The sequence below is a fragment of the Anoplopoma fimbria genome, chromosome 21 (genome assembly GCF_027596085.1).
Source record: "Anoplopoma fimbria isolate UVic2021 breed Golden Eagle Sablefish chromosome 21, Afim_UVic_2022, whole genome shotgun sequence".
In the NCBI taxonomy this organism is placed as follows: Eukaryota; Metazoa; Chordata; class Actinopteri; order Perciformes; family Anoplopomatidae; genus Anoplopoma; species Anoplopoma fimbria.
The window spans coordinates 19,311,182-19,338,046 of record NC_072469.1 but is presented as its reverse complement, the minus strand read 5'-3'; the positions used below and the strand labels follow the sequence as shown (position 1 = coordinate 19,338,046).

Sequence of the window (26,865 nt, the reverse complement as noted above, 5' to 3'; positions counted from 1 at the left end):
TGAACAACAGTCCAAGACTAAAATATGTAACATTTACAATAATATAAAAGAGAAAAGCTTCACATTTCCGAATTTGTAATGGGCAAATATTTGACACTTCTGTCAATCCACTAATTGATTAATAAAGTACTAGCTTACTATTAGCACTTAAAGTGAAGTTTTAAGACTTGCACAACACACAAAATGCAACAAAATGCATTATTTACCCTGTCTCGTAACTCAGATTTTCCTAGATGTTCCCCCGGTTCATCCCATCATCTCAAGATCACTAATGTGCCTTCAGCTATCTCAAATTACTGAATTAGTCCGTCATAGATATTGACAAACAGACAGATAAATATGTCCTAACACAAAGATGTCTTAATGTATGCTATGTGTTTTTTTATCTCATATTTCTGTTATTACATTCAATACTTTTTTTACATTCAGATCAATTTCAACTCATGTCCCTCTGCAATGCTTTATTCTGAACAATGTCTTTCTCATTCAATCCATTCTTCCAATTTTCTCACACTTCATGTATATGAAATCGGTTGTATGATGTTTAACATACACAATATTGCCAAAATGTTTCTCTCTCATCCTCTCTTAAAAGTGAACAATGTCTGTAGCACATGGGAGGAGGGATGACATTCTCCAATTTTGCCTTTTTTGCCTTTTTTTTTTCTTTCAGACCCTTTGTGTGCTTGTGCTTTTGGTGGGGTCAGACCAGAACAAAACGCACAACGCAGTCAGAAAAGCCTGGCCTCTGAACACTTCTAAAGTTCATCTGTCTCTGCTGAGGATTGTGGCTTTGGAAGAAGAAACAGCTTAAATCACTCAAAGGCGAACAGAGGAAGGCCAAATCAAACAATTGCAGAAGGAACACAACAGAGTGGTTTTTCGAACGGGGGACGGGGGTGGGGGGCAGATAACACACAAATGCATACACAATGCACACACAACACACACACACACACACACACACACACACACACACACACACACACACACACACACACACACACACACACACACACACACACACACACACACACAAATATACACTCGCACTCTTACAAGTGTGGCAGGTGGCTCCAGTGTATCCTGTTCCATCACAGGTACAGCTGAAACTGTCCCACGTCTGTTTACACCGGCCGCCGTGTTCACAGTGATTAGGCATACACCTGGAGAAAGAGTGGGTACCTTTAAACATTTGCATTACATGCGAAAGGAGAAAGAAAATACATGTTTGCAGTATGTATGTAAAGGTCAGAAACACATACACAGACAACTGTCACACGTCTATACTGCCAGCATGCAGCTGATTAATTGTGATTTAAGTCTGGTTGTGTTGATATGCATATACAGAATGAACACCTGACACATGGCCTGCTTCCTGTCCTACCATCTGTCACATTTGTGAGACATTTAGATTGAATTCTTACACAAGAACACCTTTGACTATTATTGTGTCTAAAGTTTCAATTACTGTTACTGTTAAATATGTTGATGTAAAGAATCATCTGTATGAACAGGGGATAACACGTGTTAATTGAACTTTACACGCTTGAATAATCATCCGGACTAATGCAGAGAGGCATCAATATGATATAGTCCAAGCAAAAAATCTGTTTAATAAATTGTGATTAAATGGGTTTAGATTGTATGATTTACGTGTCATTGGATACAAATGCGTTTGCATGGACAAAAATAAAAACACATTTAAAAGTGCAAAACCAGCGGTAGTAACAAATCTATGTATAATTATTATACCCAACAGTGAGTGTAACATTTCAGTTGACAGTTGATTAAATATAGAAAACAGAAAGCACCCACCACCTTCAGCTACTTTGACATGGCCCTTTGTTCACACTAAGAAAGCATTTTTTTTTTCCACATCAAAAACAATTGTGCTTTAGACATTTTCAAAGTGGATAAAACTGAAAAGTCGTTGATTAGTTAAAAGTGTGGACAAGAAAAAAAAAAGATCCAAAAATCCAAAATTGTGACACGTCAGGTCAAAGACGAGATGTGATTGCAATAATTGACCACACAATACAGCATTTGATTGAACGTGTCAGTAGCAGCCAATTACTGTTCAACTTGGTTAACGAGAGGGAATTATGAGCTGCAATAAAACACCATTTCATACTTAATACATGCATAATACATGTTTGATGCGTGATGCATCAAAATGATCACCAAAGTTCCTCCAAAGTATCTTATAACACATGGCCTGAGGCTACATAGACAAAGCTAACTCACAATGCTCAAAGCTGCCCGACCAAGTTGCAGACACATTGAGGTAACACTATTCTCACTATCAATATTCTAGTTCCTCACCTTACAAACCAAACTAGCATAAACCTTAGCATCTTGAGGCATGTCAGGCTATAAGCTAATTCTCAACACCTTTTTTTTTCAACACTAACATTTATGTTTTAGGTTAAAATTCCACAAGACAAAAACACAAATTCAGATACTTGAACATATGCAATGAGAAAATCAAAGATACCACAGAGACCAACCTCACCTGCCCTATCTAACAAGTTACACTTACTACACAAGCATTCTCAACCCTAGTCTTCAGACAGGTACTGGTGGTGGGTACTTCTGCACTTATTCGTGAACCAGAAGGCAACGCTCTAGAAACCATTCTCCATTGTCTTCACCAAAATTCTTCGCTACACTAGATAAAAACAACAAACGGCTTGGTGTCCTGTTGAGAGCAACCACTTAAGGCTAAAAAGGAGACGCATGGCCCCTACCAACCAAGATGTGACCACTCTCAGTAATTACATAAACAAGTACAAAAAATGAATACAAATTGGGGACAAATGCTGCTCCCTTAAAACATTCACCAAAATGTTATCCACAAAAGGATCCAAACAAACAAGAGAAGAAAAATCCTTGCGTGTGACTCTTAGTCACTTGCTTGATACCAAAGGCTCTTCAATTTGTACTGAAAAGTGCTTAAACTCAATTTCACCTCCTTTGTCACACTAAGGCTAGATCTAACCTAAACAGACATTTTTGCATCCCAGACAAGGCCCCATTTGTCACAAACTGGCTGTGACAAGGCGGGAGTCCACGCAAGGTTATACTTAAAACCTACACAATTTATCAAACTATAGTAAACGCAAAACAAACAATGTGTGTAGATCAGCAAAGTCAGTAATGAAAGCCATGCATGGATGCATATGCTGTGAAGGTGCAAAACCAAAGACAACGATGCAGGTTGGACGTCTACTGAAGCAAGTGAGAGAGACAGTTTGCACAGCCTAGCAGGCCCATGTGAGTTTAATCAAGCTAATGACACTCCCATGTCAACCATCTGCCCTCTGAGGTTGGCCAGGCCAGCCTCCAGGACAGTGAGAGGGCTGACACGTAAGATGCACAAAACTGTCAATGAGAACAACTTAAGTAAGTGCATGTCTGCCTATACTCAAACAAAATCTTAGTGATCATGGAAAGCAGGAGGTGACAGAATGTGGGTTTATGGTGCTGTTTCTCCATGCATATGACTGTGTGTTTCTTTTACAGTCACAATTTACATTTCAAAAGGGACCTGGAATAAGGAGTGTAGTGAATGTAAACAGCGTGATCCGTCTCAGTGTGAATACAGCATTAAGCACATAGCAGTTCAGACATCACTGTTCTTGTTGAAATTTCAGTAGCAACTCAGATCTTGAATACATCAAAGTGCTGCGGTTTGATCTGCCTGCAGGCCTGGTGGGGATGGATCCCGAGGCACTGTAGTCTCAGAGCTGGGTTTTCCACCCACAAACACACACATTTTTTGGGATTGAAATACAAGTTTGAGTGATTACTGATATGATGAGGAAAGCCAGCGGAAAAAAACATTGACTCGTAAGAGCTGCAGGGATCCTTTAAAATGTTGAGCTCTTCTTTAGTCATGTAGGGAGTCGGGCAATTAAGCAGCACAGAGAGGGAGACAAGACGATCGCTGTTGTCAAACCTCCAGAAACTCTGAAGCTGACATAAAACTGTGGGCTTGTAAGTTCACTGACAGTGAAGCGACCCTAATTGTGACTATTCTTTGTATGTCTCTATATACAGTTTTATCACTTATGCACTTACACTTGTTTTCACAAGTGTGGATGAGCTCGGTTTTGTAAGCTGTCAACCCTGAAGTTACTATAAACTACATATGTGCTTTCTTACTTTTTAACTATGTGTAGAATAAGATAATAGCTGCTGCAGAAAAATTACATTCGCAAAATAATCAACCACCTCTCTATACATATCTTAGCTCTGACTGTGTTGACTGGTGCAGAAAAATACACTTTAGGTAACACTACTGCACATGTACCTGCCTGCCATTTCAACAGTGACACTCCTTTACATGAAAATTACTTCATCAACATGCTATTGCATGTACTGTAAATGAAATAGAAAATTCTAATATCCCGGAGATCAATGCATGTCATGGTGATTTGTAGTTTCAGCAGGCTATTAGGTGCAGTTAAAATGGCATTGTGCTTTCACAATGGGCTGTGATTGACAAGCACCGACAATCACAAAAGACATTATGCTCAGCAAGCTGTGAGCACTGAGGTACACTGACTACATATGCGGACGGCTTTGTTAGTATTTAGGATCCATGAAGAGAATGGAGCGCCTCAGTGTGTTTATGCTTTCATGTGTGTGTTGCAGTATCCTTACAGAATGACAGTGACATTGTGGAATATGGGAATTTGCATGCCTTGCCCCTGTGTGTGTCAGCATGACGGTGAGTCTGTGGAGATGTGTGTTTTACTACCCTCTCAGCCTCAACAGAATCCTACAGTGGAACGGCATTGATCAAAAGGAGGTCAGACAAGGGCTATTGAACTGCTTTCAAAGACATTCTGATTAGTTAGATGGTAACACTGGACCCATTCATCTTCCATGGCAGGACAGGGCCCACCTCAAATACTGCAGGGCTGATACACAACATTTTAATTAATAGATATGGGCAAAAGCAAGGGTAGGAAAATGTTGTGGACATTGTAGGACTTTCTAAAGAGTTAGTAATGAACATCTGAATCAGCCTGCTACTGGTAACTATCAGCAGTGCTAATGCACCACAATCTGGTTTAAAAATAATTTCATTCTACTTCACATTGCAAGGCAACAAATGAAAACGTATCCAGAAGAGAGGGCTTCGTCAAAATGTAAGAGCCGTCTGTGTCCAAAATATTACTTAAACCAGATCTTTACATTTTTTCACCCGTTAAAGCTGAGATTTTTGAAATAGTGTTTCACAATGTGGTATGGACTGGGAGAGTATTTTTTCTCATTTGAAAATGCTAACATATGATTGCTAAAGTAGCTACAATATACTTTTTAACAAGCAAAATAACAAATTACTATTCGTTTACAGTTTGGTTTACACTCACTGCTTTCATAGGGTTGTTTTTTGGCCACAGCAGGCAGCTGTTTTCACCAACTAAGCTCTAAAGACCCACTATATGCTCCCAGGCAGGCAAAGGAAGTGACTAGATGGTGAACATTGTGGAAAACATTTGCAGGTAAAGAGCCAGATATGACCCTTAGGAGTTAGTGAAAACCAAATACAGAGCTTATAAAGAATGAATATTGGACATACATTTGTCAGTTGACCACAAACACGACTCGATTTAGCAACTGTAGTCACCCTTTTTCTATCATATACACTGCGTTAGAAAACTTCATGTGTGTAAAATAGTGATTTGACCAAAGATCGTCATGTCCAGATATCAGTCTTGTATATGTTAGAATTGGTTATCATGTAGCACAACCTTTGATCAAATCACTTTTATATAATAACAAAGTCAACCAAAAAGCAAAACATTCAATGTGACAATTCTATTGTGACTTCGACCACAACATTTTTTAATAATAAGGTATCAAACTTATAATTGTTCTGGCATTTCAGTGTGGACTGGAAATGTTTTCACACATACAGAAACTCTGCATACACATCTTTATTAGTGTGGGCACAGCCCGAGCTGTGGTCCAAATTTAAGTATCTCAACAAGCCAGACGTCTGTAGAAGTGAGGACAAAATTGATCTAAATCAAGCAGTGGCAGTTAGTGTCTACTTCTCTGGGTGAGGATATTGATGAGGGTAAGTGTTATTGACAAACCTAACCTGAAAACAAATCACTCGGGATAGGTGATATGCTGTTCCAATCAGCGCAAGGTCAAATAGTTATTGCAGCTTCCTGCTCACATTTCCCTTAATGGTTCAATCAGTGCTCCATGTGTCCAATAATCACTGGAATCTTTTTGGCCACTGCATGACTGAAAACCACTGAATTTATATTTAACATAGGACAAGGCCTAATCCCTGAAGAGTAAACCAGTCCAAAAAGTTCAAATGTTTTGCACAATGGCATCAGATTCAGTGTAAAGACGCACTCCAATGGAGCGGAAGACTTGGATGATTCCATATATGAAAAAATGGTGCCAGTGTGTTTGTCTTGTCTATGACAAGGAAATAAATTGAAATGTCAACAAGTTGTAATGAATGCTTCAAGTGAGCCAACATTGGGACGTGCTCTGCAGAATATCTAGCTCTGTTATACTTGAGTAATGAGTGGCTCATGTTTGATGTTTGTTTAAGATCATACAGTGTTTTCCAAGGATAAAACCTACTCTTTTCTTTTATTTAAATATATTTAAATATATTTCTACTGTTTAAACACATCCCCTTACCCTGGGAATCCACAGCATCAATCCTCTCCATTCATCAGTATGTCAGGCACACAAAACGCAGCCACACAAACATAGTGTTGTGCACACACACACGACACCCAGAGCTCTGAGTCATACATCTCTGCATAAGACTGTTTTTATAACTCTCCCAATTTAAAACCATTTGATTCATGACACTTATTAGTGCTTTTCATTTGGCTGAAATTGTCATTCATGAATGATTGTTTGAATGTGCGTGCATGCAGGAATTATCATTCTTACCTGTCTATGATTGCACACATGTCTAGGCTGACATTCTCAAAAGCTCCCATAGTGCCTTTTTCCACCGCATGCAAATCGGCGGGTTGGTCGTCCACCAAGATCGCTTGCATGCAGCCCTGGAAGGTACGCTGGGAGGGTGGGAACAGCGTCTGGAGAAAATACCCTAAAACCAGCAAAAGAAACAAAAGCACAAAAAAATGAACATGGATTCTTTTACTATTACAAATCCTACAATGTGGAGAGGAATAAAATAAATACAGAACAGAATTTGAGAGGGAACAGAAACAAAGCTTGCTTTCACAGACTAGAGGGGAAGAGGTAAAAGAGTGTGGGAGGATGACAATAAACAAGAAAAAATGGAATCTTTGATCCTCGATTTAAAATACATCATGAAAAGACGACCTTCTGTAGAAGTAGACATCAGACTGAACTATGATATAATCCTTGAATAGGAACAACATTCCTAGGCAGTGCCCTATTATTGTCATTTTTAAAGCCACAAACCTCCATCAGTCCTCATGTTTTAGAGCTTACCCACAAGGCCCATTAGCCTTTATACCGGCGCTAAGGCTGCAATAGAGTACAGGACATATAGGTTTTACTATATACAATACCTTTATGAGATACAACAGTCAATGGCCCGTCCAGAGGTAGCACTGGGCCTTGACTGAAACAAGGACAAGGCTAGGACAGAAATGTCTGTGTGTGTGTGTGTGTGTGTGTGTGTGTGTGTGTGTGTGTGTGTGTGTGTGTGTGTGTGTGTGTGTGTGTGTGTGTGTGTGTGTGTGTGTGTGTGTGTGTGTGTGTGTGTGTGTGAATGTGTGCATGCTAAATCATTTGCAAAAAGGAAAGTCCATGGATATATGGTAGGCGTGTGAGTATTTTACATGTACCAATCTGTCTTCAGTGTGCACATCTACAGGCGTTATTACAGTGTGCATGCACTGTCATATATAGGAGATCAGAGCCTGGAATTCAATCTTTGCCACAAGCACGCAGGTCACACATAAAACACTGCAGCTCAATGACATCTCCATCATTGCGATGTTAGAAGCTGTCACACCCTCCAGCATGCCTATTAGCCTCAAGGCCAAAGCATCAAAAAGGCTTATTATAGAGGGCATATGCACTGTGTGTGTTTGTGTGCACCAACAATAATTGTAGTTTATGTGGCTGGCTGTTATGCCAGCAAACTAAGCAGCAGAAAAGAAAAATGTGTGTCCCTGCGCGTGTGTTTGTGCTGGATTCATCCTTTTTCTTCACATCTTTTGATTTTCATTTCCTCCCCCAAAAGTGTCTCCTGTCATCCTTGCCATCTGTCTCTTCTCGTGCCACACCTGTCTGCTGTCTTTCCAGGGGGGTGTGAGAGAGACCGACAGACAGTGAAAAAAGAGAAGGAGAGAAGGCAAGGTAGAGAGAAGATGGTAAACAGAGCAGACTACAGCTGGCTGGCAGCACAGCATGTGCTGTGGATAGCATATGAATGCAAAGGAAATGCAGGCTTCCTGACAGTTTGGCAGAACGAACTGAGCAATGCATGGAACGACGGATGGGTGATTGGATGGATGTTGTAAGGGTGTTAAAGCCAACATGTAGGGCATGGAAGTTAAGAGGGGGTGGTTTCTCTTTTATTTTATCTAAACCACTGATGAGTTTTTCCCAATTAAACAATACAAAAACGTCCTACTTGTTTGTTGGTTGTCACCTGCGTTGGCTCACCTACTGCCCATTTAAAAATAGAATTTCAAAGATTTTACAACTGAAGGTTTATTGTTTCTTCTGAAACTTGTTACGTTTAATTTGATAAATAAGTCTTGGATGAAATTAATCTTGATAATGTGTGATATCTCGAGAAATTCACGAGTCTTTAATATTACCACTTAACCATCTGTATACCTCCGGAGAAACAGCTGTACTGGGAGTTTCTTTGTCTCACTCTGATCAACACTGTAAAGATTCACCCGGGCATTGCACTATACTAATTTACATAAGACTAAGAGGAAATTCATCCTGATAGTATTTATGATAGTATTTATTCCCCCTTGTTGCTGCTCTAAAGCCACAACCAGCAATGTATGATTGTATCATTCAATATCCTGCATTGCAGCTACATTGACAAACAGAGGAAGATACGGACCAAGATTAATGATGTGGGGACAAACGGAGACAAACACTTGGCAAACAAAGCATGGATGCTGCCATACATCTGTACATTCCCAAAAACTCACACACACCCATAGCTCAAATCCAACCTAAGCATGTCTGACCACATTTGATTTATTTTCCTGAAAGGAACGATGCTGTGTGGCTTTAATTTGTTGTATAAACAAATGCTCTATTCCTCATAACCCCTCAGGATCTGGAACAGCAGCAATAATCCCCTGCAGTCTTGCTGGCACTATCACAGCCGCTCTGCCGTGCCCAAAGAGCTTCCCTGACAATACACAGTAGAAGTATAGCCCCAGCGCTCTACTACCTGATCACCATCTGACTGGCACAGCTGGCTCTCAGGCTAAAGAACACTTGTGTCCTCATCCAAACACATTTCCGGGACGTATCTGCTTTCAGAAGAGGTAGTCTGGATATCGGCCAAAATGCATAGATGTAAAAATTGAACAAATATTTTGAGGCTGCAATTCTACAACATATTCAGGGGAGACTAAATTTGTTGCCAAACACAATATGTAGATATCCCAAATTCACACCAGGAAAAACGGTGCTTATCTATTAACCACCTGCTGCTATTTCTCCTTGAGCTATTTCTCCTGACTGTAAAAAAACAACAACAACCTTGGAGTACACCATGGAACACATTCAAATGAACATAACATGCATGCGTTTCAAACCTTACTGCAAACAAGTTGAGCACAGTATGTAGCCAACCTGACATGGTTGATATGCACAAGACTGTATGCATATTCACAAAAGTGCATGATGAACGCATACCAACACATTCTCATACTAATGCGTCACAAACAAGCACTTGGCCAGTGGCAGTAAGCTTCTATGACTCTCTAGGTATCCTTCATGCCTTAGTTTTGGTCGTGTCAGTGATGGCGTGTCAATATATGCCCGTCACAAGCTTAGTCTTTCCAAAATAAATTTCCATCTTCACAAGGAAGTTTAGGCTTCGGAAACAAAACCACCTACGCAAGGCCAGGAAAAGTATGTTGTTAATGTTCACTCGATTAACATTTACGAGACGGTTATTCACTGACTTATCCTATATCTTAGAACAAAACTAAGCTTGAGTTACCCACATATTTTATTTCATGCATTTAACCAGAAAACACATGACGAGGGAACCAGATGTGCAAAAGTACTAAATGATTTTCCGGTTTAAGGAATCATTCCTTTAGCACTGTTGCCATCGGGTTCATCGCATACACACACTAAGCATTCGTGGGTGAAATACACCGAGGAGGAGAGTGAGAACGAGTTGACAAATACGCTCTTTGATAAATGTCTGATTCCTCGCACTTTAAGATGAAGAGGAAGAGGAAGAGGTGAAAGTATGTAGAAGTTGTAGGTTTGGTATGTATTCTAATTACTTCTAATAGATATACTGTGAGTATTAATTCACATTGTAAGTGATGGAAATAATTCTCTTTGTTTTTTACTTCCAAGTGAAACATTTCACATACAGGAGTGACCAAATAAACCAACTAGAGTGTAAGAAGCATTTGTTTCAAAAAGTCAGAGAGGTTTTTCATCATAGTACCCTGTAGACTGTAATGGAAAAAGAAAGTTTAAGACTGGCAAATACTATGAAACTGTCATTTATTCATACACATAAAATAAATGTTAGGGAAAACATGACATTTTGGGAAATTATGACAAAGGAAATGCTGTTACACTATTTGGAGCAATAGAGTTATAGAATTGGTAAGGAAGTAGTGTTCGCAAAACTAATAAAGTAAAACACAGAATGCTATTTTTTTCATAATTATCAAACATCAGCATGCTTCAGGGTGGAACATCCCATAATTGACTACTATTGCATTAGAAGGATCCATTTGTCCCCTGTTCCTGTAGAGAAAAAGGGCATGACTTTATGGCCTTGTGTATATTCATATGTGTGTTTGAGAAATTCAATTTGCGGATGTCTCGTGTCAGTCACTTACTAATTTCTCTAAGCGCAGCGTCAGGAGTGAGAAACTACTCCCCGTAAAATAGGCTTTGGGTTCAGGCGGCTGCTTCTAAAAGCAGACGCTTGAAGCAGAGAGGGGTGGAGATGAGAGGAGAAGAGAGGAGATGAGGGGAGGAATAGGAAGGGGCCGACCCGGTTAAAGAGGATAAAAGGGGTTAGAGGAAAGAGGAGGATGAGGCGCAAAAAAAAGAAAAAGAGAAGATAAACTGAGAAATTTGAGAGAATGAAAGAAATAAGTGAGGGAGGAAAGCCGAGAAAAGAAAACAGAGGAGAAGAAGAGAATTAAGAAAGAGGGCATAGTTGAAGATCGGATGACGGAGGATCAGAGCCAAGCCTTTTCCTTCCTCTGACATCTAATGTATAATATCCTGTAACTCTGTAACCTTGGGTGTAGGAGGTGCCACGTGAATTTTAATGCCACATAATCAGAAGAAGCAGAGCAATTTTATCCAGAGCAACGTTCTTGGCTGGTTACTTTAATGCCACTGAACTCACAGAAAATGGTTCTCAAGGAAAATGGCTTTTCAGTCTATGAAAACTAGAGCGGTGACATGTGTCACAGTGAGATGTTGCTACATGTTTTTAAAAGAAAAGCTTGCATAAGGGAATTGCTATAAAAGTGTTGTATTAATTGACATAAACTTTGCACATACAAAACCGTGTGACAAACTAACCAAGTTGATAGAAATAAGCAAGAAAGTAACTGCATTGCCTGCATAATTTAGCCTTTCAACTCTTTGGGAATGGTACTTGATCTGTGTAATGTCCCATCATAGTCATCAAAATACATTAAACTTAACCACTTGTGCAAATAAGGCAATTTATTAAGTTTATTAAAGCATTAATTAGCAAATGCTTTATATCAGCACGCTTGTCTTCACATCACACCTCGATGGTATTAATATTAATGTTATCTAAAAGCATTAGGCAGCTCTGTTATGTTTAAAAATGTTTTCTTACAGTTTTTTTTATGATCGCTTAAGCACGATTTTGATCACAGAGCTCATTTTGTCAAAACATACCCACAATTCACACACCAGAACACCAGAACACTATAGATCTTGTGCAAAATAATTTGGGGTTTAGTCACATTATTGCACACACACGGTTAATATGGTCTCATTCTCTTTGAACCAGTTACATGCATCACTCTTAACATTGATACTTTTTTAATGAAGTCTTGGTTTGAGATAAGGGTAGAGTGAAGTTAATGAATATATTGACCAAACACAGCACACAAGAGTGCGTTGTACTGCACACTGATGAAAATATTGTAACAATATAGTATAGTATAGTATATTGTTTTATACCTGGCACCCCAGTGTCTGTCAGTCTACAACTAACCTAAGTAATTCTTTTTTTTCTTCAGCAGACTGGATGACTTTCACAGGTCAGACTACTCACACTTTGTAACCAACAAATTACCAATAACCTTATTTTAACAAGAACATTCTCTCTTGTGCAAGTATTGTGCAGGTTTGACTGTACAAAATCAACCAGAGCAGATTGCATCAATTCAAACCAAAAACGTGGCCTAGAGAACACCGCAAGTGGACAAAGAGGAATAGGGAAGAGAGGGTGTAGTTTAAATTCACAGGCAGGGAGATATATACTTTCTATATCTACTTCTGTGTGTGGCCACCAGCCTGGACTTCCTCAGTGAGGTAAAATGACCAGAAACTGTTTGCTCTCTGACAATCGGTACAGCCCTAGTGGCTCGGTCTGATCCAATTTGTTTGGTTCCCATTTACAGAGTCAGGGCTGTCTATGAATAGCATTATTTTTTTCTAGTGGACCGAGAGGATATATTCGCTTAATTTATGTGAATTTAAGTGTTGCCTATTGGATTAAAATCAGGGTAAACGGGAGAAGAAAGCAGACAGGCCTTCCAAGTCAAATGCAATTACTGCACAAGTAGCCTTTAATGTTATGTATTTATTATAAAGGTTTTTTATTTAATTTAATTTATTTTTGTTCCGTTTCCTTTGTGCCCGGTAGCAAATACATTGCTCCCTGGAGCTGGTCCTAGTGGCTGGGGAAGATGATGGGCTGCCTTCTGTCCCCCACAGCTCCTGCCACCGATTAACACCCTAAATCTGGAGTTTTAATAGATATATATAATATCTGCGATATCTACACTCACGGTCACTGCACAGAAAGGAGGAACTTGCTGCAAAACCTGGGGGTAAAAAATTATTGCAGAGAAAATAAACAAATGAGAAAAGCTTATTATTATTGTGCAATGTCAAGTAAAACGCTGTGCTTTAGACTTTGTGTGTGTACATAATGTATGTATATCCCTGCATATGTGTGGAAGCCAAGCTTCAATATAATACTAATAAGTCCTAGTTTGGTTTAATGTGCCAATTGGATATGCTCAATAAACATTAAGCCGCATTGGGGAATAAAACGTTAAATGAGAAATATATAAACTGACAGATAGTTAAACCATCTTTTCCAAGCAAGGTTTCTACAGTGGCACACGACCCATAGTAGTATATAGGACGGCTACTTTAAACCTTTTTACATGCAGAACAAACACTATAATATGTTCACTACGTGCATCACAATAAAATGCAGAAAGGACAATTTAAAACAATCTAAAAACAATTGTCATAAAAACTATTATCAAAATGAGTGTATGAAGAGCAAAGTAATTTTAATACAGTCAGATTAAGAGGTAGTTTCACCATTACTTTGGTTACAGACTGCAAAAACTGTGGTCACTGATAAACAACTGTTGCTAATGAAAACACAGCAGATTGGTGCCTCGAGGCCACCAGATTTGAAGCGGATGGCTGCCTAGACGAAGCCTCATCCTGTATATATATAAAAGAAGATGGATTGTTCAGGATATTTAACTACACACTGAAAGAACAGTCACATAGAAAGTGCTGATGGAATATGGTTAGAGAGCTTTAGGACAGCTTCATGTGCTTGGCCTCTCTGACTCATCAAGCTGAACAATCTGAGAGTCTAATTGAGGGCAAGTCAAAGGCTGAACTATCTTTTGTTAACTCACTATATTATTCGCTTACCTTTGTGCTGGGATGAAAATTAGACCCTGGATGAGGTGTTTTGAATGAATGCTATAGATAGTCTGTCTGAACTGTAAGTTAAGCGTGTTTCTGTAAGTATTAGTTCGCAGACATGCACGCTCACACTAACCCACATACACACAGATACAGATTGCTTCAGGCCTTCATCGTAAGTCTATGATAATGGGGAGGCAAGTCATAATAAAATCAGGTCATGCAATTGGAAGACTGATCAGTATGCTTTACAAATCTAAAGTTAAACCAAACCCTACTGTCAAAAAGTTAAGAGCAAACTAAAATAACTCCCGAAGCTGAAAACAAGCTGAAGCAGTACACCTTTTCTCATGAAAAATAAATCTCGAGTCTGAACTGAGAATGTCTGCCTAAAACTTCTCCCCTAGCCTGTGAAGCGGTGGCCTAAATATCTCTTTGTACTCCTTGCCATAGTAATAATCAGCAGTTCTGTTGCCCCTGCAGCCTTCAAACTTGTGTTTACCACCCGACTCCCTGCTCCTCAGTATTCATTATGTCATGTAAAACTAACGAGCAAAACCCAGTAACAGCTGCTTCCAAATCAGCCGACATATTCCGCCTGTTGGTAGGGGGGAAACTTCTGATTGAAACATAGCTGTATTTCTCTGAATTGTAACGATGCATACATGTGTGAGTGAATGTATGTGTGGATGCAAATGAATGCCACATAGGCTAGATTTTTCTCTCAGAATTTGAGTTATGTTCGTCTGATGACATGCATGTACTGCCTCTAGGATCATATGTCTCAATGTCACCATTCCTCTCGGCCTCTCAGTTACTTAGGATATAGCTTTCACTTCCTTTTTCTCTCTCGAGCCTTGCACTCGCTTATAAACCTGCCGTAAATTTCTCTGCCAAAAACTTCTCTTCGTCTCAGTCCTTTGTCCTATCTTTTATCTGTCTTCTCCTCAGTTTCCCTCTTCCTTTCCCTCACTCACTCTGACTGTCTCCTCTGCCCTCTTCCAGGGGTAAAGACATTACAGAGATCCTCTCCTCTCAGCCACTATTGATTTCCAACTCAGTTTACCAAAATCAATAAATCACCAATTGGATCAAAACGGAGACTAGAGGGTGAGTAGGAAGAAGAGAGGAGAGGTGGGAGGATAAAAAAAAAGGATGAAGACAAAAAAGTGGGTAAAAAAATATCAAGAAAATTAAGCATTTTTGGGATTCTTCCTGAGTGAAATGCAATTAGCATATCAAGGCCTCAGAAGCTTAGATTTTATAAACAAAAAGTAGTCATCATGGGCAATTTACTAAACAACTGAGAGGAGTAAATTAACATATAATAAAATAATCTGGATGTGTGTGTGTGTGTGTGTGTGTGTGTGTGTGTGTGTGTGTGTGTGTGTGTGTGTGTGTGTGTGTGTGTGTGTGTGTGTGTGTGTGGCACTATGATCACTCCTATTGACTGGCCCGGGAAATAGTCTTGCTTGATGGAGGAGATTTTACTCTGATAGAGAGAGGGACAGAGGCCTGATGGAGCTATCAGAGCCCAGACTATCTCTCTCAGTTACTGTAATTTCATACAGGTGCCCACACACACACACACACACACACACACACACACACACACACACACACACACACACACACACACACACACACACACACACACACACACACACACACACTCACACACAAATTCACATGTGCACACTTAGATACGGACCATCTTCCAACAGACGGACAGCAGTGTCTGGCGTCATTAACCTGCCGTCTTCCTAATTCAGACAGATTGTGGCTGCTTAGTGTGTGTTAGTGTGTGTTCCCGATGGTTGTGTATATCTGGTGGTCTAGTTGTGTCTGTGCTCTCGCTAAGTGAGCAACTTCCTGAACTCTGGCCACTGGGAGATAGATTTCTAGCAGGATAAATGATTTATAGACATATTTAGCCTGCAAGCACACAGACGGGTAAGACTTATGTTGGTACAGTTCCTCCAATAAATTGCACAGAGCCCTGCCAACACTTCTCACACCCGACTCGTCTAGACCTGGTCAGTGGTCCCGATCTTCAGGTTGTGACACTTTAGGTACCCTGGATGTCCGTTTCCGCTTGTTACGCCTATAGTAACAAAGTTACTTCCACGTTCACAGGAAAAGTACAGTTTTAGATAGTTAGATGTACACAGTCTCTATTTAAAATGAATCTTCCAACGTAGATTTACATAGTTTTTAGGTTTACATATGCAACAAAGGTACTTAGTTAGGTTTTCTGAAAAAAATATGTTGTCTTGGTTACCACATAAGTATGCTTGTTACGTAACTGACGTTAGTTAAGTACATATGTAATGTAACGAAACTAAGGTACAATAATTTAACTGGGTGAAAGTCTTGTCTTTGTTTGACACATCCAACCTCCGCCTCCTGCTCATCCTACATGGACTTTCTTGCTCTTTATACTACAACAGTTACTCTGACCATCTCATAATGACGCGCATGGGTTGGCGCACCAGTTTGGAGTGAGATCGGGTTGGTTTCACAGGCGACTAACACCAAGAAATTTATTTACAAACATATTCTGTACAAACTAACCAAAATAAAGAACTCCAAAGTAAAGGCAGATTAATTAACATGTATCTTTGTCCTGGGCAATAGGAGGCTAAGAAAATGAACCAGAAAAAGTTACATTAAATGTTTAAGACAACTAAAAACTGAAGATACATGACAATATTTAGTAGAATTTATGAAACAACATGGAGATGTGTAAACTAGATGCTATTTTCTGACACTGCCACATTTCTAGACCATATTTACCTCCGTAAAGCATGAACATCTTTTACTCTCATGCCTCCCTTGCCTCCCAGATGGGCACTTGAGAGAAATGTGATGGGATAACGATGAATGGAGGTGAAGTGAGAGTTGCAATGTATTTTGTCAGGTCTGTGGAGATGTTTTTGGGGTGACTCTTACCTCCCAAATGGTAGGTTCCTCCTGTGGTGATGGTGAGAGGCGAGGTGGAGCGCACAGCAGACGACTCCTCGCCGTCTACTGTCAACATGGCAAAGTTCTCCTTGGCGACCAAACGTATTGCGTGCCATTGGCCGTCGTTAAGGCCTGAACCTGGAGGGGGACGGAAATAAGATTTGTCGTCAGAAAACACACACAGCTAAAGTCATTAACACAAGTTAGTTTTAGCTGACTGACTTCTTGGAACAGAAGAATCTCCAATGAGACTCCAACAATGTTAATCCAAATCTTAAAAGATGCACCGCCACATTCTTTTATTAATTTGTGTAGATGTCCACATTGAAGGAAAAGACTACTGGGTGACTCATCATGGGTATGTGGGAGGTAAAACAAGGAAATACATTTTCTGTCTGTGATGTGTTATTCTCTCTCTCTCTCTCTCTCTCTCTCTTCTTTACATTTTTACTTCGTCATACAACAGTTTCTTTCGACAATAATTGCACCCCTGAGCCCCGTTCATCTCAGCTGACTGGCGAATGAGGCTTCAGACACAGTTAAGACATGCTCAGCTGAGGATCATGTTCCTGCCTCTACCACATTTCTTCCTCACTTCTACACGGATTCTCATAAGAACGCCAAAGCTCCCCGATTCTTCCTCTCTTCTCTTTTTGTTCTCTCACTCCTTCTTTCTCTCTCCCCCTCTCCAAGCTGAGTGCAGCTTCCAGTATCAAGGCACCTGTGTCTCAACTCCATTAACTCTCAGAGAACCCTGTTTGAGTCTGAGTACCCCAGTGAATGTATATGTGTGTGTGTGTGTGTGTGTGTGTGTGTGTGTGTGTGTGTGTGTGTGTGTGTGTGTGTGTGTGTGTGTGTGTTCTCTATCTTCACATGCAAACTTTGAGCACTTTGTGCAAGTCTGTACAAGTCTGTAATGTGTTGCGTTGTCTGCATATGTCAGTGTAGTGTGTGTGCGTGTTTGTGCATGTGAGTTTTGTGCTCTCCTTTTCTCTCTCTTCCCTTGTAGCTGTGCTCCATTAAATATGAGTGATGTTTTGGAAAGGGACATTACTACTGGAGCCGAGAGAGAAGCCGGCTCACTCTCATCACCCTGTCCTCTATACATCACCTCTTACTGACACCAATCTCTATTCATCCTCCCCTCCCCTGCCTTCCTCTCTGTCCCTGATTCCTTCTTTCGCTGCTCTGTCTTTATTTCTGCATTTCACTTTTCCCTATAATCTTTCTGTCTTCATGCTCCTCTCCTCTTGTGGCCATCTGCCGCATTGTCTGCCTTTTTCAATCCGGCTCCACTCACTGACTGTAGTACATCGATAGTAAGGACACAGTGTAGCAAAGTTCAAGGTACGGTCACGTGCAAATTGATTTCAGCAGTCAATTTACTCATGGTTCTGCATGCACGTCGATACACATGTACCTTAGCTTGCTGTGTGTGTCAATACATTGGACCCCTATGTGTAGGAGAGTGTTTTTGTTTATGCATTTGCTTCGTGTGAGGCCCTTTTTCTGTATGTCTTCCCCCTCTACGAGGCACACTCTCACATTGTTTATTTCTTCCCAGGATGCACATGGACACCCTGGGTCTGCCGCAGTAGGAACGCTAATTAATCTCTATCAGCAGGGTGACTGTGTGCACGCGTTAGTGTGTGAGATCATGACACCAGACCAAAGAAAATAAGCGACAAGATGGCCACCTGTGGAGGTGTGTGATGGCTGTGACCTTGTTCAGGGCAATCCTGGTTAAATATGCAGGATCACACACATGCAACACACACAAGCACACACAACAGGGAAATCATGCATGTGATTATGCATAAACATTTCCACTAGCTTTCTCAGGGAATAAAATACAGTAATACAACATTGCATTGTTCTCAAAAGGAGGAAGTTGGAAGTTGACCAGAGCAAAGTTGATGATTGTAGAGGGACAGAGGTGATGGTTTAATAGGGCATGTTGACAAAAGGAATGATCAAAAGGGAAGTCTGCGTACGTAGGGCTGTTATTTCAAAATAAAGGTGCCTCGATCCTTTAAAGCAGGAATGTGTTGTATCCAATCTCATGTTTTCACTTGTGATTGTGGTGCTAGGCTCACTTCAAGAGTTGGCATTAAAGGTATAGTCTGTTCTTTTTTTAGCCCATACAATTTATCCTGTGTATATAATAACATTTGTCGTGCTTGGGAGTCATTAACTAAAAAGTAATAATGGCAAGAAAATTAGAGGATGCCGTCTGCTTTGTCTGAAATATATAAAAAAGCCAATTCTGGTAGAAAGAGACCTTGATGTGCTCCTTTACAGGCAATCTCATTTCTGACAGTATACTGGTTTGATGTAATCACTATCAAGCTCCCCGCTTCATCCCGTCCCTCTCTATAACCTCTTGAATGTAATGGAAAATAGATACTGTGTAACCTTGTGTCCCCTCATCTGTTTTACATCACCTGCAATAGCTTTGAATGATGAGCTTATCAGTGATAGCAGTGTTATTGAATCTTCACACTCGCTGCTGCACAGATGCACCAAAAAAATCTTGCGCACACACACACACACACACACACACACACACACACACACACACACACACACACACACACACACACACACACACACACACACACACACACACACACACACACACACTCTCTCTCTCTTCTGTCACGCAAAACACACAGGCTCAAATCACACAGTGCAGTCTGTCTGCCACAGATAAAATGAGCACAGAAAATGAAGGAGACTAGACGAAGAAGGAAGAGAATTGCTTCGATTTGACTAGATAAGTCGGTTTCATGGCCTCTTTTGGAGTTGTCATTCATATGCATGGGCCTGATAAAAAGGCGGAAGGCTGACCGGTCACTTTGCTCTGTTTTTTGTTTAGAGTGAAATAAAAACAAGTTTATTGCACTGTGGGTTCACTCGCGTGGTCTCACATCTACACTTTGAATACTCGATAGAAAGAAAAAGACACTAAACTGTGGCAAGGTAATGTAATATGGTATGTAATGTAAAAGCGCTTTGAGTGGTCGTAAGACTAGAAAAGCGCTATACAAGTACAGTCCATTTACCATTTACCATTCCCAACTGAAAAATGACCCCCTGAAAGTTTGACAATTATATCCCATGATACACAATGAAATGTGGACCTACAGTAATTATATAATTTTAGAATACGTTTAACACAGATCTTTTCATACATTTTGGCACTTTAAATTTCCTATAAGGAAAAACAATATGAAACATTGTTATTCGCCATTCGATCTAAGGCTGTTTTGTTGTTAAAAACATCTAATATAGCACCATTCATTATTTATGTCAGCATAGGTATTTATTCAGAGGGTTAAATAAGAAAACCTTGTCAAGGCTTTTCTGTTAATTCCAGATAATACAAACATGTTAAATGTGAATGTGCAGCTACTGACCATCTGCATAAACAAGTTAAGGGATGATGTTTATGAGAAAAGCACTTCTTATGTCCTAAATAACTGCCGTAATGTAATACCACAACTGCATGTTAAATTATTCTTTGTGGGTGCTTTATCCTTTTAAGTCATTTCCTGTTCATTTCCAGGAATGGGTAGTCGTTCTTATAAACATTTGTTTTCATTGCATAAGCCCACCTTCTTGTGCCAACTCGGCACAAGATAAATAATGAGAGACGTGGTCACTGGGAGAGTACATGTTGATAAAAAAACTGATTCCATTTCATTTCTTAGTGGTAATTCTGAAGGGTTGAGGTTTTACAATGAGGGGTACTCTGCTGTTGGTGTTATTGTTCTGTCTGTCTTCGACATCAGCGCAAGTAGCTGACCAAGATTTACAGTCCCGTGGTCAGACTAAGAGTGATATCTGGGATGAGCTGAGAGCTCTGAGAGACATGGTGGTGGAGCAAAAGGTGGAACTGAGGAACACCAAGGCTGACCTTCAAATCCAGAAAGACAAAGTGGCTGGGTTGGAGAAAGAGAACACAGGTAGTATATTGACAACATTTTAGATGTTCAAGTTGGGGGTGCGAATATTATTAATTTGTTAATTATTTTTCGCTTTATAATTTAGTCAGTGAAATGTCAGAAAATTGTATAAAACTCTAGATTGGGCTAAATCCTGATAACCTTTATTGAATCATTACTTATGAGATCAATGTCAATGTATAGTTAGATCTATATTTTTTTATATATTTATCTATATTTAAATTGCTCAGGATTTTATTGGTTAAATAATGTTCAAAATCAACATGGACACCTAATAAACAGAAAATCATCGCTCAAAGAAGCATTTATGTATTAATTATTGTCAATTTAAAATGAAATAACATAACAGACTCATGCTATCAGTCTTCCTAATCTGTAATGTAAAGCCTGTTGCAAACTACTGCGTACACTATTCCCAGGAAATAAACAAACAAACCCTACAATTTCAGACACCACAAACACTACGGGATCAGACAAGTCGATAAAGAAGGCTTTGGTGGACTGGGTGGAAAATGATATCATATCAGTGGCAATAGATGATGACAAACAAGAAATGTATTTTTACTAAGATGTCATAGAATGCTACTTTAGACAGCCTTGCTTAAAATAACTTCATCCTTAGCCTCTATGGTATTTCAGTGATGAACTTCCGACTGACGGCCACTGAAAACAAGATGACAGCGATGACAGTGGTGCTGGAAGCGACTAAGACTGAACAGCAGCTCCAGAAGAAAAACCTGGAGGAGGCTGAGAGACTGATTTCGGACCAAATTCGCAGACTTGATGAGTCTATAAAATCTTGGGAGAGCAAGGAGAACGTATTGGCTTCCGTGGTTATAGGACAAGGAGAAGAACTGGTAACCCTAGTTTCCAGAGTGATAACCAGTGAGAAGGAGGTGCAGGAGCAGAAGAAGGAGGTGACAGGTCTCAGGGAAGAGCTGGATATTTCTAAGACCGAACAACAATCCATCAGGACCAAATTGGATGAGATGGAAAGGACAATTGCAGGTATTTGGATAAGAATCAGACTACTTTAAAACAAAAACTTGTATGGCTTTCCCTTGAAACAAAGTAATCGTTATGTGATGGCTATAACGAAAAATAACCAAACTTGGCATCAAATTATTGTCCCTTATTTAAAGGTTTCCATCCAGTGGTTACAGACACTCCGAAGCTGGCTTTCTCTGCTGGCTTGACCATTTCAGGAAAAATTGGACCATTCAATACTGAAACTCCACTCATCTACCGTAGAGTCTTCACAAATATTGGCGGGGCTTACGACGCATCTACAGGTATGCCTTACCGCAAGCTTCTTAATATAGCCTTAGACGAAGACAAAGCTGACCTCTCTGATTCTTTTCTGTTGCAGGCATCTTCACAGCACCTGTCAAGGGAGCCTACTATTTCAGATTCACTGCCTTCAACAACAGCGACAGAGAGTGGATGGCAGTGAATTTATATCATAATAGTCAGAGAATTTTGCATAATTCGGAGTTTTCTCATGGTCATACCACCATTGCAAATGCATTAATCTTACAGCTGGAACAGGGAAGTGTGGTTTCACTGCATCTTGCTGTCAACACTGGGCTTTATGATGATTCTAGCACTTTAAACACCTTCAGTGGTTTCCTGCTGTTCCCTCTGTGACTTTCAGATATATTTGATCTTCACCAAGGCCTTGGTATCTCAATTTGATCAAGTCATTTATAGACAACAGAGAGAGAAGCTGACTCTTGTATGCTAAAATAATTTAATAATAACTGTAAGCTAATGTGCCTGATCACATGACATAAATGATGTACAGTAATTTTAAATAAAATAAACAAGAGAAAGTTATAGAACCACAAAACATAACTGATTTTCCTTGCAAACTTTGGAGCAGTCAATAATGTACACTGGACAAACAACTTGAACTACTGACTTGCATATTAAAGACAGACTTGAATGAGAGTGTTTATACGATTAATAAAGCAATCAGCCATGGAATTCACAATAACATTATCACAACATCCAAGATCACTTATTGAATATCTTGTAGATTTTCTGTTTTAGGAGATTCCTTAAGCACTTGAAACGTTCCAGTCTTTCAGAATTGGCTCTACAGTATGTCAAACTGCCATGCATAAGAATGTCACAAATAGAGTAAATAAGCATGCTTTACCAAGTAATGCTGCTGCTTTTGTCAACTTAAGCCCTATGAGGAGTTATGGCAGTCTTTTTTATTGATAGCATGGTTAAAACATTTTTTTTTATCTCAATGCAATACAAGGATATATAATAAGACCCTTTCTCTTTTATAAAGCACCTCTTGTTATCCTCAGCAGGTACAATTATTGGGTAGAGTCACAGGCCAAGTTAAGTCTAGAATTCTGAGTTGGAGATGGTCCTGTCAGCTGCAGGACCAATGGGAAAATGGAACAATGTGGTAAATCATTTATAATAAAAAAGTTTTGTAATTGTATCTACGCATTACAGATGGAAATATGGATAACTAAGTTGAGTCAATATTTAAATCAACCTGAATTTATGACATTGTTAGTAATGACAAAGTCAACCAAATTGAACTGCAAGTTATCCCGGCCTACATGAACGTGAGAATGTCTGTGTACTGCACACATGCGAAAGCACAGTATTGACACATGGAGTACATTGCACCTGACACTATTGTCACAACAGATATGACGTGAAGTTCAAATGACACCAACAGAGTGAAGTCCACAGTGTACCAACATAGTGAAATCCGATATTGTAACAGTATCTGACCTTACTGACCAGTTTGACTGATAAACCAACAGCATCTGCTGGGGCTCCACCAGTCTACAGATTGGGTCTTTAAGAGAATAACTTGTGCATCAGAAGTTGTCCATTACTCACACGATCACATTCACTGCGGTCATTGTGGCAGACTAAGACACAGGTCTAAGTAGGAAGTGTCAAGGAAGTCTAGTAAAACAAGTGTTTAAGCGAATACACAAATAGACAAGTGGGCAGACCAGCACCACCATGCCTGACATCTGGGCCGAGCCGAAAGAAGTGGAGAAACATGGTGATAGAGCAGAGGGTGGAGCTGACTGTCACCAAGCCTCAGCTTCAATGCCAGAGAGACAAAGTGGCTGAGGTGGGAACACATGTTTAAAAAATGGTTTCATCTAATGATAGAGCTGGCTTTACAGTGTTTCCTTCACTTCAAAAGACATGTATGAATATTAAAATCTGATTGGCTGTAGGGTGCCCATTATTCCCTGATAAAAGACTAAGTATTTCTGGTTATGCTGTCTGTAAGACATACTAAATTCATGTGTTGGCTACATTAAATAAGATAAATTAAAAACAATGATTGCATAATGTATTTACAACAATGAGTTTAGTCCTTAAGTGCCTCATCCTCTGAACACCACAGGGTGGAAACTATAACACACATAATGCAAGAAGTATGTTACACTGCCCCTCTGAACTTACTGATACATATAAATAATTGTTTCTCACATCCCATTCGCTATTCAACACGCTACGTCAGGCTGTGGCCGACAGTACACATGGCCTCTCATTTGTTCCAGAAAATATTTATATCTTGATTTGGGGACAATGACATTGTTTGATAGCTAGCTAGCCTTGTTGTTCAACATGCTGTCAAATTATATTTACAGATGGTCAACCTTACACAATATATTATTGCCATTGAATCTTGCAGCATAATGTTAGTTTTCTGGCTTGTAGCTGAGCGGAATAGTTCTATGAGCTAAGGGTCATTCCTTTAATTCCTGATAATGGACACCTCCTGTGGCATTATCCCTTAATCATTGAATGACTCAAACTTTTGGACTTTATCAACTCTGAAATTCTGGGACACTTAACTAGTGCTTCTTATAATGACAAATAACATATTAAACACAGACACACGTACACAGGTATATATATATACACACACACAACACACACACACACACACACACACACACACACACACACACACACACAAACAGGTGGACTTCTGCCTCTCAACCCCAGGGAAAAACATGATGCCCGGTGGGCTAAATATGGGAAGAAATATACAAAAGAATTTAGACTACAGTAAATGCATATGAAGTAAAGACACTATATTAATGTTGTCCTGGCAGGAAAGAAGAGGGGAAAGGGAAGGAAAAGTGAAAAGACAAAGCAACAGCTTAGTTTGTGTGTTGTCCACAGAGCTATATTTGAACTAGGTTAAAGAACAGTTTAGGGGAAACTGTTAATGCCGGAAAAGTTAAGACGGAGGTACATTTATGGTGTTACTTTGTTGCTATCACAATACATCTGGCAGTAAATGGCTTGGCATTGGTGTATTTTGTGTTCTGGGACTGAGCTGATTTTTCATTTTCTTTCAAAATTCAATTTTTTTTTTTCACACAGACCTGGCAACTATGACTACAGTTGTTAAACAGAGTAACTGACACCAAGCCATTTCCTGGAGCTTTCCCCATTATTATATGCTCTAATTTGAGGTCATGGACATTCAGCACATTGCTTAATAAGTATCTATTATACAGGGTGTTAAGGCCAAGATAGGATCAGTGGTATTATAAAGTTAGAAAAAGCCTAGAACCAGAACAACCAACCCTTTCCTGCTTACTCTTCCTCCCTGCTGTACTAGTAGACTTATTTTGTTGACAAAGAGTCACTGAAAAAGCTCTGCTAATTTTGTGATAAACACATTTCATTTCGTGTAAATTCTTCTGAATAAATGTTCCCGTTTTTCAGCTGTTTACGCTTCCTACATGCAGTATTAGTAGAACTGTTTTTATTAAATAGTCACAAACAATGCTGCGCTAATTCTGTGATAAACACAATTCATATCAAAATCAGGAAACGTGTTTTTTCCAGCAGTGACTCCGTTAGACGCTCATAAAGCGTCTCAGCTGTGCCTCGATTTTCCATCCCTTTTCCCGCATGCTAGCCAAGCAAATGTGCTCACATGCTGTCCACACCTTACTGAGAGAGTGTTCTGGCTGATCAGATACCAATGTCAGCAAGAAGTGACCTCTGAGCATATAGACTTCAATGCATCCTGGCATGTTCAGATGACATGAGTCACATTGAAAAAGACAAGTGCAACCAAGGCTTCTGTCATTGCAGGTGTATCGCCCAGGACCCAAGGAAGCACAGTTTTGAGGGTGAAGTTAGAAGAAGCAATACTGGAGGCCAAGAAATAGGCCCGTTCCGGACAGGCACGGGCCTATATTTCCCACAAGGGATCAATGCTGGGTATCAGACAGTAGCATCAGACTGATCCAATGTTGAGAGTGAGGGAGAGTTGGAGAAAGCTAAATATGTACATAAAAAACTGCAAGACATAATAATTCAGCATGACATGTCAGCGTCGAGACGACACATGGGCAAAGGTTAAAAAGAGGGAGTTAAAAACTGTGAGGGAGGGGCAAATTGAGTTTATTCTTGTTGCTGTAATGTAAAAAGTGATTGGAAAAAATCCTAACCGCACAAAGGCTTGCAGGGATGCACTTTGTAGGAATGGGATCCGAATAATAACAATACGTAGTGTGTATCGCAGTCAATTATCATTGTATTTCAGTGGAACAATGATCTTTTAACGAATAGAAGAAAAAAAATCAATGCTACTGTAGCTTATTAAATATCTGTATACTTGAGAATTGTAAAACAAAAGATAGGTTTTTGCGGGATCTTAACAAAAGCAAGCGAGGTCACTATTTCATAAACTACTCAATACATGGGTTCAGTTAATGATGAGACCACCTGATACATTGGAAAGAAACAGTGGAAGCAAATATAATAGATAGGAGGCGCCCAG

At 39.7% G+C, this 26,865-nt stretch overlaps 2 protein-coding genes across 2 annotated transcripts in view; one reads left to right on the top strand and one right to left on the bottom strand.

The window, feature by feature from the left end:
- Positions 1 to 26,865, bottom strand: part of cntnap2a (contactin associated protein 2a) — a 304,116-nt gene that overhangs the window by 105,645 nt on the left and 171,606 nt on the right. The window contains exons 10-13 of the mRNA XM_054622578.1: positions 17,080 to 17,229; positions 8,395 to 8,450; positions 6,946 to 7,073; positions 1,060 to 1,166 (exon numbers count right to left, since the gene is read on the bottom strand). Coding sequence (XP_054478553.1) covers positions 1,060 to 1,166; positions 6,946 to 7,073; positions 8,395 to 8,450; positions 17,080 to 17,229 — 441 coding nt within the window. The remainder of the gene's footprint in view (positions 1 to 1,059; positions 1,167 to 6,945; positions 7,074 to 8,394; positions 8,451 to 17,079; positions 17,230 to 26,865) is intronic.
- On the top strand, positions 20,746 to 24,372 carry LOC129110495 (uncharacterized). Its single transcript, XM_054622579.1, has 4 exons — positions 20,746 to 21,059; positions 21,699 to 22,067; positions 22,202 to 22,351; positions 22,429 to 24,372. Exons 1-4 carry the CDS (start codon positions 20,834 to 20,836, stop codon positions 22,704 to 22,706), a joined length of 1,023 nt encoding a protein of 340 aa, XP_054478554.1. The 5' UTR covers positions 20,746 to 20,833; the 3' UTR covers positions 22,707 to 24,372.